At 63.5% G+C, this 11,053-nt stretch overlaps 1 protein-coding gene across 1 annotated transcript in view; it reads right to left on the bottom strand.

The window, feature by feature from the left end:
* Positions 1-423: 423 nt before the first annotated feature.
* The window catches only part of ARID3A (AT-rich interaction domain 3A), a 28,348-nt gene continuing 17,718 nt past the window's right edge, over positions 424-11,053 (bottom strand). Inside the window, exons 4-9 of the mRNA XM_032847014.1 lie at positions 7,699-7,771; positions 4,540-4,723; positions 4,179-4,426; positions 2,161-2,457; positions 1,465-1,563; positions 424-1,021 (exon numbers count right to left, since the gene is read on the bottom strand). Of these exons, the coding sequence (XP_032702905.1) occupies positions 849-1,021; positions 1,465-1,563; positions 2,161-2,457; positions 4,179-4,426; positions 4,540-4,723; positions 7,699-7,771 (1,074 nt within the window). The 3' untranslated portion in view covers positions 424-848. The remainder of the gene's footprint in view (positions 1,022-1,464; positions 1,564-2,160; positions 2,458-4,178; positions 4,427-4,539; positions 4,724-7,698; positions 7,772-11,053) is intronic.

Genomic DNA, 11,053 nt, shown 5'->3' with positions numbered 1-11,053 from the left:
CTCTGGCCAGCTGCCCCTCCCCACCCTGCACCACAGGAAACACACGAAGGAACCCAAGTCAGTCATGGGAAAATAGAAAGGGTATTACTTTTTTCTTTTTTTTCGTGGTTGTTTTTGTGTTTTTTTGCTTTTTCAAGTCCAGTTTCCCTGAATGAACACAAATATATAGATATATATATATACTTTTCCTAAGGTTTGATTCCTCCCCCAAGAATAAAATAGATTATTTACAAAACAAAACCCCCAAACCTCTTAAAAACCCTATAGATCTCGAGTATCGCTGTTTCTTAAAAAAAAAAAAAAAAAAAAAAAGTAGTTCCCAAAAGCAACAAGAAAAAAAAAATTTCAGCTGATCTTGGCTCAGGGGTTTCTTTCAACACAAGGAGCTGGGTATGGTGAGTGTGAGATGAATGGGAAAAAAAAACAGACAAAAATGAAAACATACAGTGCAGGGATGTATGAGGTAAACAGGATCGGCTTCCGTGGCAACCGATCTGCACAGAACCAGACCCAGCCAGTTGGCCCAGCCGGGCTGCAGCCCTCAGAAAGGCGGCCCCTCTCTCTTCCGACTTCCTCTGCTGCTCTCACAATTCACGTCTCTGAATGTCCGAACCTGAGTAATTCAAGTGTTCCTTGGTTTTCCCCTGTTTTATTAAATTTTCTTTATATATATATATGTATATATCTTTTTCTTTCTTTTTGGCGTTAGCTGTGGCTCCTTTATGGATACCTCCCCTCCCCACCCGTATCTACCGCCATCCCGGCCCCTGCGTGGCCCACCTCAGACTCCCGCCCCCCCTGCCCAGGCGGGCTCCTGGGGTGGGAGTGGCGGGTGGGGAGTGGTACGGTTAAGGCAATGAGTTATTTGAGGTAGAAGATGTGGCAGGTGTGGACAACCCCGCCGGCCCGGCCTGGCTGCCCGCGCTGCTGCTGGTCCCGCTGGTCCCTGCCCGGCCGCCGCCGCCGGCTTTGCTGGGAGCTGGGTGTGGTGCGGGCGCCGGTGGCTGAGCAAACAGCACTCCTAGCGTGAGGACAGGAGGAGAAACATATCACGTGGTTGGGAAGACGACGCAGCGGGGGCTGCGTCATGGGACGCCATGAGCACGGGCCCCCTGCAAAGTCACCCAGGGATCTGGAGGCCCATGGCAGCCACAGGTCCCTTCTCTGTCCCTTGGCGGCACCTTCGCAGAGCCACGGAGCTGCTCGATGTCCACAGCACCCCCTGGTGGCCCCTGTGAGCTACGGGCTGGCTACAGGGTGTTTCAGAAGGAACCCCAGACAACCACTTGCCGTGGGAGAAACAAGTGTCCTTGGGTCACGGGGCTGAGTACGCCGCGGGTGCTGGCTCACTCTGGTCACACCCGGGCAGAGCCCTACTGGTTGGCCCTGGTGGGGGCAGGGGCAACACCAACCCCGCGCTCCTGAGTTAACAGGAGACCGTGCTCAGGGCCCAGCGGGTCCTACCTGTGTACATGATCCCGTTAATCTCCACTGACATGCTAATACTGTTGCTGCCATTGGGGCCGGTCAAGTTCGGGGCAGAGTCCTGGCGGCTCTCGCAGGCTGCGGGAAGAAGAAACACCACCGTCGGTAGTCATAGGCCCATCTGGGCGAGGACCTGCTTCTGTCAGCACACACAGTAGGTGCTCACTAAATATTTACTGAAGAAGATATCTGTCTAAAATTTGCTTCTCTCATGATGATAAATCTGAAGCTACGTCAGCATCCCTCAAACCATCTCATTCTTTTTAACAGCCCCAGAGTAGCCTGGACTTGACTTGCTCCACTCCTACTAGCTTTGCCGGAGATACGGAGTGGAATCACTGGGTTACAGGGCAAGAATGTTTTCTATTTTAAGAAGAGATTGCCAAATTATCACCTGTTTACACTCCCAGCAGCAGGACTCAATGGGTGCATTTTCCCACATCCTAACCAACATTTAATATCGTCAAACTCTGATGGCTTAAAAAACGGTATCTCCTTGTTAGCATGTAGATCCCCGACTCAGCTTTCCATGGGCATTTTCTACTAGTCATTAATTCGTTTTATCTCTTTCTCTTTCTTATTGATTTGTGGGCACTCTTTACATATGCTGGCTATGAGGCCCTGATTTTGCTGCATAGGCAGGAAGCAGGGAGGGTCTGGGTGCCGGGTGGGTACCTTGGCTGTTGATACGAATGCTCATGGGCAGCTGGGCTGTCATGGCCAGGAAATTCTGCTGCAGTGCCCGCTGCACAAGCCGGTGCTGCTCGTCTGCCACCAGGGCCATCTTTTTCTCAGGAGGCTCCCCAGACTCCAGCTTCTCCCGCAGCTGCTCCAGCGCAGCTGCCTGTGCAGCCACAGCTGCCTGAGCTGCTGCTGCTTGTACAGCCGCTGCCTGGGCTGCCACCACAGGGTGGCCCGCCAGCGACACTGGCAGGCGGCCCGGGACCGTGATGGGGATGGCCGAGTCCTCCTCTAGATGGGAGAGAAGAGGCATTGGCAGCCAGAGGGGCACCAAGAAGCCTGGTGCTGCCTTCCCCCCTGGCAGGAAGGTGCAGGTGTGCACACCCTCTCCGGGGAAGCGGCAAGGCTCTGAGACACACATGAGTGCTGGGGAGCCCTTCCTGAGGTCAGCCTGGTGTCGGAAACTGGCGTGTCGGAAACCACGGCCTAGTGCCGTGGTGGGTGCAGGTGTGCCCGGCGCCCATGCTATCCCAAAAGCCCGCGACAGGGCGCTGGTCACGAACGACACTAGCGAGAGCAGCAAGGCCTCCCTGTGTGTCCTAACGCACTCAACACGACCCGTCCGGAGAGGACTCTCAACGACCCCGTGCCAGCCCCATGCTCCCACCCTCGCCTCACGGATGAGGAGACCCAAGCTCCAGGCGGCAACGGCTATGCCAAGGCCACAGAGCTGCAGTCACCGAACTGGGACTCGAACCCGGGCAGCTCAGCTCCAGAACCAGCTCCCGCCCGTTCCCGTTTCTGTGGGGGAAACCAGGGTCCCATTGTGACCCGCTGTCTCTTTTTTCCTGACTCCTCCCCCGTGTCCTTCCCCTGTTGCCTGGCGTGTTTTCCCCCTCTGCACCAGACCCTCACCCAGAAGCTTTGTGGCACCCCCCAACCCCTGTCTAGGTTGCAAGGGAACACCACCTGGGGGCTGGGACCCTACACCATGGGCCCCCACAGCTGCCCATCCCTTCCTGGTTCCCTCCTGTAGGAAAGGCTCCTTCCCGCCCACCGCCCTCGCCCCAGCTCTGGCGCCACGAGTGGCTGACAACCATTGGCGGGGACCGCCGGAGCTCCCGGGCGGAGGGGGTGGTGGTGGGTAAACCAAGGTGCCAGAGGACTGAAGGAGCAGTCGTTAGAGACCGCGCTCGCCTCGGACCTGAGCAGCCTGAACCGTGGGGATTCCCCTGGGCCCTCAGGCTACTCAGAGGATAGGGGGTCAAAGCCCGTGGGGCAGGGGAGAAACACTCAGTGACCCGGCCTGAGGCCTGGGGCCGCACGTGCAGTTAGTGCCTCTGTGTTACACGGGATTCAGAGGTTCAGCGGGAGAGAGGCTGTCATCGACTGGTGACGCTGGCCCCGGATGGGGGGCTGCCTGGCCGACACCCGAAAACTCGGCCCACTGCCCGCTGGGCACCGTCGCGCTGCAGCCCCCACTTCTACAAACCCACAGGCACAGGGTAACTTTCCCCACATCCCGGCTGGAAGCTAGCCTCAGGGTGCACCACGCAGCAGCTCCGGGGTGGGTGAAGGTCAGCCTGATAGGCTACAAGGTCAAGACACCTGCAGGACTGACGCTGTGTTGAGAAGGCTCCAAAGCTCCCAGGGGGAAGAATACAGCAATCGGCTAGTAATGTCTGCTGGGGGCGATGACCACGGCCACACCGCTGGCCCAGCGACAGTCACCCCTCACGATGCCTGCCCCGGCGTCAGGAAAGAACACGGCACGCAGTCAGCAACATGTGCGCCCTGTGGCCCGGCCGGTGGTCGGCCAGTAACGTCTGCCCTGGGCCCCGGCGGGGCAGCTGCGCCCGCTCTCCCGGGCCGCCGCCGAAGGGCTCCCTGCGGGGCACGCTGGGGGTCATCCTCCGGTGACCTGGGGGGAGCGGCGGCCCCGAGTCCCCTCTGCGGTCAGAGGGCCCCGCCAGTGCGGCGCCGAGTCGGGCCCCGAGGGGGGCGCCCCTTACCTTTCTTGATCTTGGGCGCAGGGGGGACAGAGCTGCCGTTGGTGCTGGCGGCGAGGCCCAGCGAGGGCACGGGCAGCTTGGGTGAGGACAGCATGCCGTGCGCGCCGCCAGGCGAGTAGGCGAACAGGGAGCCCCCAAAGCTCTGGCGCCGGCCCTCCCGCCGGTTGCTGTCGATGGCGGCCTGGAGCTCGTTGGGGCTGCTGAGGCCGCGCTTCTCGCACTCGTAGGGGTACAGGTATTTCATGTACCTGCGTGCAGGGGGGCGGTGAGGGTGGCACGCGGGCGCTGTGCCTCCCGCCGCACAGTGCACAGTGCGGACCCCCGCCCCCCCACCCCGGTCCCCCTCCCCACAGGCGCTCACTGGGTCCGCAGGGTGAAGGCCGCGCTGGTGATGGACGTGGGCAGGTTGAGGCCCTTGGTGATCTCCCGCCACAGCTTCTTGTTGATGACCTCCACCAGGCCGCCCTTCTCCGTCACCAGCACGTACAGCATGAACAGGTCAAGCACTTGCTTGGCCATGATGGGGATGCGGTTCACGGGCGTCCCTGTGGGGGGTCGGGGGCGGTGAGTGGAGGGGGCGTCACCGCCACCGTCTGGGACTGACACGCCCACGGGAGAGGGGTCTCTCCCGACAGGGGGACAGGGCATGCTGCTCTCTGGGGGGCGTCCTGGCTGCTGAGCCGCAGCCCCAGCCCCACCCCCTCGGCACCGAGAGCACCCCATCGTGACAACCGTGACAACCGCAGGCGTCCCTGGTGCGGCCCTGTGTCTCCTAGGGGGTAGGGCTGTGGGGGGGCGGGGATCCCCCCCAAGAGAGTGTGAGGAAGCCTGTTTCTCCATCAGGGATCCGGGCTCCTGGCTGATCTCACCTGGGGGTACAGAGATGGGGGCCGGCGCAGGGCCAGGCTGCGGAGCCGCAGCAGAAACTGGGCCTCCATTAGTTCTGCTCCCAGAGTGACAAAATCACTCTGACCAGTCCCAGGGGCCTGCGCCCTCGGCCACCCGCCCACCGCCCACCGCCTTTGCAGTGGGGAGGAGGCAGAGCTCCGCTGGGCCACTTTGCTGCTTAAGACAGGGGGGCAGTGGACCTGGCCAAGGACGGGGGGTTGCTCCCAGCGGACAGGCCTGGTCCCCCTGTCCACCGGCCCTGAGCCTCAAGCCTCTGCTCCTGTCCCCATCGCCCTCGTGCGGGGGCCTTCAGCTTGGCCTGGGTGGCGCCTTCCTGGCTGGGGGGAAGCCCCTCCCGTTAGAATTCTCCCTGCCATTGCAATCCTGGGGTGCCGTCTGTGGCCCCTAGCTGCTGTCCTGTCGCCCGGGGTCCCCGACCTGGACCCCCTGGTGCCCAGCCTGCGTCACGCACACCTGCAGCCCCCCCAGAGATGGGCCCACCGTGGGCCCAGGTTGTGGCTCCCCAAGAAGGCCCGGCCCAGCGGGTCGGTTGGAGCTGGAGGTTCCAGAACCACTTCCTGCCACCTGTGGCCACGTCTGCCCTTTCCAGGTTTCCAAACCCCCACGAACAGAGGACTGCCTGGAGAGGGCAGAGGGGAGCTGGACTTCAGACCCCCACCCTTGCCCAGTTCCATTTCTCAGCACAAGAGAGAGAGAGGAAAAGGCAACCCCCATGTCAGGGGCTCCCCCCGCCCACCCGGGATGCTGGTGTATGTTGCACACTGGGCAAGAACAGAAAGAATCACACAAAAGGTCCTCTGGGGACCCCGCGCCCAAGGTCGGCATCCGGGCCTGATCGGATGTTTACAGAAGGAGCGGGGCGGAGGGCCGAGAGGCTCCGGTGCAGGACGGGGGCGTGGGGGCCGCGGGGGAGATAAGGAAGGGTGGGGAGGTCTTCGAGGAAACAGCAGGAGGGTGGGGTGCAGGCAGGACCCCTCCCGCACTCCCAGCCCCCAGAATTCTGACAGGCCTTTACTTTGTGATGTGGGAAAAGAAAGAACTTTCTGTCTGGAGTGAAGGCCTGTGGGATGTGGGACGCGGCGTCTGCGGGGTGGGTGCCAGTTATAGAGGGCGAGGATCCAAGAAGGCAGCAAGGGCGAGGGGCGCTTGGGGCTGGGTTCTGAGGCATGTGTAGGAGTTTGTTGCTCCCTGTCCTCCGGGGGAGCCTGGCTTGGCGCTAGAGGCAGGGCTGGACTCACACCCTCAGAGCCCTGAGTGGCTGCTGGTTCCACTGCTGTTTCTGGGGCCTCCCCACCCCGACCACACTCACGGGCTGCTCACCACACCTTCTGAACCTGCAGGACACCAGGCCCAGTCTTGGGCAGGGTGGGTGGGCTCCTGGCCTGGGGACTCAGTGCTCCCTGCAGGGTGGGGGGTGGGGGGTGGGTGGGGGGCTCCCACAGGTGTGGATGGGTTGATAAAGAGAGTGGGGCAAGATCTCTCTGACCACACGGGGGGCAGCCGGCCCAGCTGGGACTGCTCCCAACGATAACGAGGGGGCCCCTTGCCCCAGGACTGGGTCTGGATTCCTCCGCCCTGGCAAGGCACGGGAGGGGTTAATGGGAAGGCTGCGGCCCCTCCCCTTTCATCTTCCCTTCCGGCTGCTGGGCCTGGTGTTTACAGAGGCTGTTGGAGAGCTAGAGGCATGCAGAGGGCCCTGGACAAAGCAGCCGGTGGCCGGCCCCTGCAGTGGGCCCGAGTGGACCCTGCAGTACCCCGCCAGCCCCGCCCCTTCCTGCGTCCAGGGCTCAAGGACAAGTCCCCTCCCTGGGCCTCAGTTTCCTTCCCTGAACAGTAGGCGTTGTAATAGCTCCCACCATGGGGGCTGGTTCTGGTCAGAGGGACCAGCCCCACACTGCAGGGGGTACCTCTAGAACCCCTCCCCCAGGTCCGTCTATCTGTCCGTCTATCCGTCCATCCAGCTCTCTCTGCCCCATGGCAGCCCTGAGCTGAGGCTGAGGCCACGGGTAGGGCCGTGGGGCCCTTCTTGCTGCCCCAGGTCCTCTCTGCCCTTGGCTTACCCTGAACGCCTCGGATACCCTCCAGTGTCTGGATCTCGGTTTCCCCACAGGGACGCCCACCCAGACCAGTCCCCGCTCTCTGTGCCCAGGCCAGGCTATTTATGGCGTCCGTCTCACCCCAGAGCCAGGGGGGCCTGAGGGTGGGATGGGCCGGGCACACTGTTGGCACTCAGCCCGTCTGGGGCTCTGCTGCACAGTGGTAACTGCTTACGCCCCACCTCACAGGGAGAGGCACTGAGGCCCTGGCAGGCGCAGGCGAGGGGCTGGAGCTGCTTCTGTCCCAGCGCCTGCTGCCCTCCCGGGAATCCAGCCCGGCTCCCTGTAGGCTGGCTCTGCGGCCGGAGATCCTAGGGGCGGTGGGGCCCGAGGGGTGGGAACCTCATCACACCACGGGTCTGGGCTGGGGACCTGAGACATCCTACCCAAGGACCCACCCCTTAGATGCTCCCAGCTGTGTCTCCCCCATCAGACCTAAAGGCCAAGCAGGCCCCGCCCTCCTGCCCGCCCCCTCCTGCTTCCCCCGACCAGCGACCAGCGGTGGGTGGCCTCACCTCGCTTCTGCATGAAGCTAAACAAATCGTCCAGGAACTCCTTCCTCTTGGGGTCCCCGTCCAGTTCGTAGAGCTGTGGGGTCAGGGAGTGGATGGGGAGGTCAGCGTCAGAGCCCAGGTGCGGGCGCCGCGTCCCCACGGAGCCTAAAGAGCCCGCCCCCACTTTCGGATGAGGACGCCGGTCCCCACGTGCGTCCTCAGCAGTGGCCACCACCAAGCCACACACAGGGCTGCTCAGAGCAAAGGTTTACTCTCCCCCCACTGTGGAGGGCAGAGCCCAGGTCCATGCGCATCAGGGCTGAGCCCCCCGGAGGGAGGGTCCAGAGCACGGTCCCTCCCACTCCCCCCAACTCGGGGGCCCCAGGTACCCCTCCAGTGTCGACCTCTGCCTCTCACGCTTCCTCCACGCGTCCTGAAGGCTGTGCCTGCTGGCCCAGGGCCGCCTCATCTGAGGGCTCCCTGCCTGACTGCGGCTGCAGGGACCCGATCTCAAGCCAAGCCTCGTCTTCCGGCCCTGGGAGTCAGGTCTTCAACCCGTCACTTGGGGGACACAATTGGGCTAAGACACACAACACTCGGGCCGACCGCTGCCTTACAGCGGACAGACGCATCTGCTGCTGTCCCGAGGCACACACTCGCCTTTGCTCCAGGCGTGGCTCCATTTTGTAGATGCGGAAACTGAGGCCCAGAGGCAGGCGTGAATCCAGAGCCTGGGAATGTCCAGGCCTCTGGGCCCACGTTCTGTCCTGGGCACTGGCTGCTGGGGTTCTCCCGTCCCTGCACTGGTGGTTAGGGGCCCCCAGATGCACAGACCCTCAGCTCCCAGGAGCCAGCAGGCAGTATAGGAAGGCGGCAGAGCTAATTGGGGGCTGGAGTTTGTGCAGGCGGGGGTTGGGGGGACAGCAGCAAACAGCAATCTTCAAATTAAGCCCTGGGGAACGGACCCTGAAGGTTCAGGACTGTGGGGGGGCCTCGAAACCACCCATCAGCCACAGCCAGGGCAGCCCATCATTAGGGCCCAGGAATGCGGCAACACCCAGCGCCTGTGCCTGACCAACCCCGGGGCCTGGGCAGGCAGGGTGCCTGGGGCTAGCTACCCCTCAGCCATCTCGCTCCTCTCTGGGCTTGGGTTTCCCGGTCCTGGAGCGGAGACAGAGTGGGGCCTCCGGGCACAGGCCGGGGTGGTCCAGGCTGGGTCTTTGTCTCTGCCCTGATCCAGCCGGGCTGGCCAGCCGCATTCCTGGGCTGATTTATGGTGGTCTGGGAGGCCCTGCACTTCCCCCTGCCTGGGGCCCTCGGCCCGCAGCTATGGCTCCCCGTGGGCGCGCGCCTGTCCCCCACCATACATCCCACCACATGGGGCAACACGCGGTGCGGTCTCCCGCCCGCCCGCGGGCACTTTGTCCGGTTCGTCGCTAGTGTCCGGACGGGGTGAGTGCACAGCAGCTGAGTGAGTGGACGTCCGACGGGCCCGGAGTGCTCAGCCCCAGCGGGAGCCGGGATGGCAGGGGCCCTACAATTCGCCTCTACCCACGCCTCAGACCATGACCTCACCTAACGGGGTCTTCACGGACGTCACCCGCTAAGATGAGGTCGTACTCACCGGGTTAGGTCCAGCCTCACCCGACCACAAGTGTCCTTATGGAGGTCAGACGGGGCCCAGGCAGAGATGTGGCCACGCCTGATGCTGGAAGAGGCAGGAGGGACCCTCCCCAGAGCCCAGCCTGGATCTCAGACCTCTGCTTCCAGAATGCGGGAGGACAGAGTCCTGCTGCTTTCGGCCCCCCCAGTCCGTGGTCATTGTTAAGGCCACTCCCATGGGGTTGAGGGACCACATGCCCCTCCTGACAGGGCCAACAACTCCTGTGAGATCCCGGCCCGGGGAACCACCTTGCCAGAACCTTCCCTGCACCCAGCCCCCAAGGAGACCTCAGTGCCCCCTGCACCCCGCCATGCCGCAACTTTCCTTCCCATCAATGCAGGAGCTTCGCCCTGAGCTCCCAGAGCCATCGTGACACCCGGGTTCCAGCTGGGGAAACTGAGGCTCAGGATGGAGACCTGGCAGCAGGGGCAGCCGGCTTGGTGGGGAGCCGCTAACCCCAGGCCAATGGTGGGTGGACAGGCCTGCGGCACAGCCCGGTCAGACCCCCGTGGGGCCAGGGTATTGTCTGGGGCCGTAAAGGGGGCTGTGCCGGCCCCCGGCTGCTGGGGAGGAGGGAGCTCTAATGGCTGCTGGGGGCTGCCGGCAACAAAGGGGCAGTAAAGGCCGCCCCGGCTTTATGGGGCTCTGGCCCCGAGTTCCGCTCCCCTGCAGGCTGCGCCCTGCCCTGGCCAGACCAGATGGATGGGGGCGTGGGGGCTGGCGTCCAGACCCCATTGTGGGCCGGCGGGCCCGCCGTCTGTCCTCGCTGGGCTCCAGGCTGCCCCGTGCCGAGCCTGGGCCGTTGTCCCATGGGAGTCTCAGGCTGAAACCTTGCCCTGCTCAGGGTGGTCCAGGAGGTGCGGAGACAGGTCGCCTGCCATAGCCACAAACCAGGGCTGGAGACCGGAGAACCTTCCAGAAGCCCCTCCCTGGGTTACCGGCCTCCCGGAGCCCGCAGCCGGTGTTCCCAGGGGCCCCACGCGGGGTGCTTGGCTCACGGGGTCTGACTCAGGCTCCCGGCTAACGAGGGACGCCCTGTAGCCCCAGGGTCTACGGACCCTCCCTGCAGGCATCTCGCTGCTCCCGGAACCTGCTGGGCGCAGAGGCAGGCCCACCTCTGGGAGACCCCACGCTCCGCACCCTCAGGGACATGTGCTGGGGTGGCCCGTTTTCTCGCTCGCTGACACCCTTGCTCCCAGCCCTTCCGCCGCCCCATGTCTGGAAGCAGGCACACAGTAGCTGCTTAATAAACGCCCTTGACAGCTCAGGGCACCCCGGTGATGGGGCGCTCGTCCCTTCCCAAACCCATTATGTGCCCTGCAAGGCTCAAGCTTTGGGTGGGTGACACCCTGCGCCAGGGTTGGGGGGGGTGCGGAGGCCGGCTCTACCCTGTCACTTCTGCCCTGTGACCTGGGTCCGCCTGCGTCCACCCGCCCGGCCACACCTGTCTGTCCACCAGTGAAATGGGTACAGAATCTTGAGATGGGGGATGTGGACACAGGCGAGTCTGGGCTAGATGCCCCCAGGGTCCCCGCTGAGAAGCACGGCAGCCAAGTCCCTCCCTGGCTCCAGAGCCCGGTGGGGTCGGGGGTCACACTCAGCGCCCCCGTGGGGCCCCCGGCTGGTCTCTGGGCTGCAGCTGAGGGTGAGGGAGGGTGTCGGGCCACTCAGTGCCGAGGCTGGGCTGACCCTGGTTCAGTCTTCCCCAAATCA

This window comes from Lontra canadensis, unplaced genomic scaffold (assembly GCF_010015895.1).
Source record: "Lontra canadensis isolate GAN:19392208 unplaced genomic scaffold, GSC_riverotter_1.0 scaffold184, whole genome shotgun sequence".
Classification (NCBI taxonomy): domain Eukaryota; kingdom Metazoa; phylum Chordata; class Mammalia; order Carnivora; family Mustelidae; genus Lontra; species Lontra canadensis.
The sequence above is the reverse complement of the archived record's forward strand: the minus strand, read 5'-3'. Positions and strand labels throughout refer to the sequence as shown.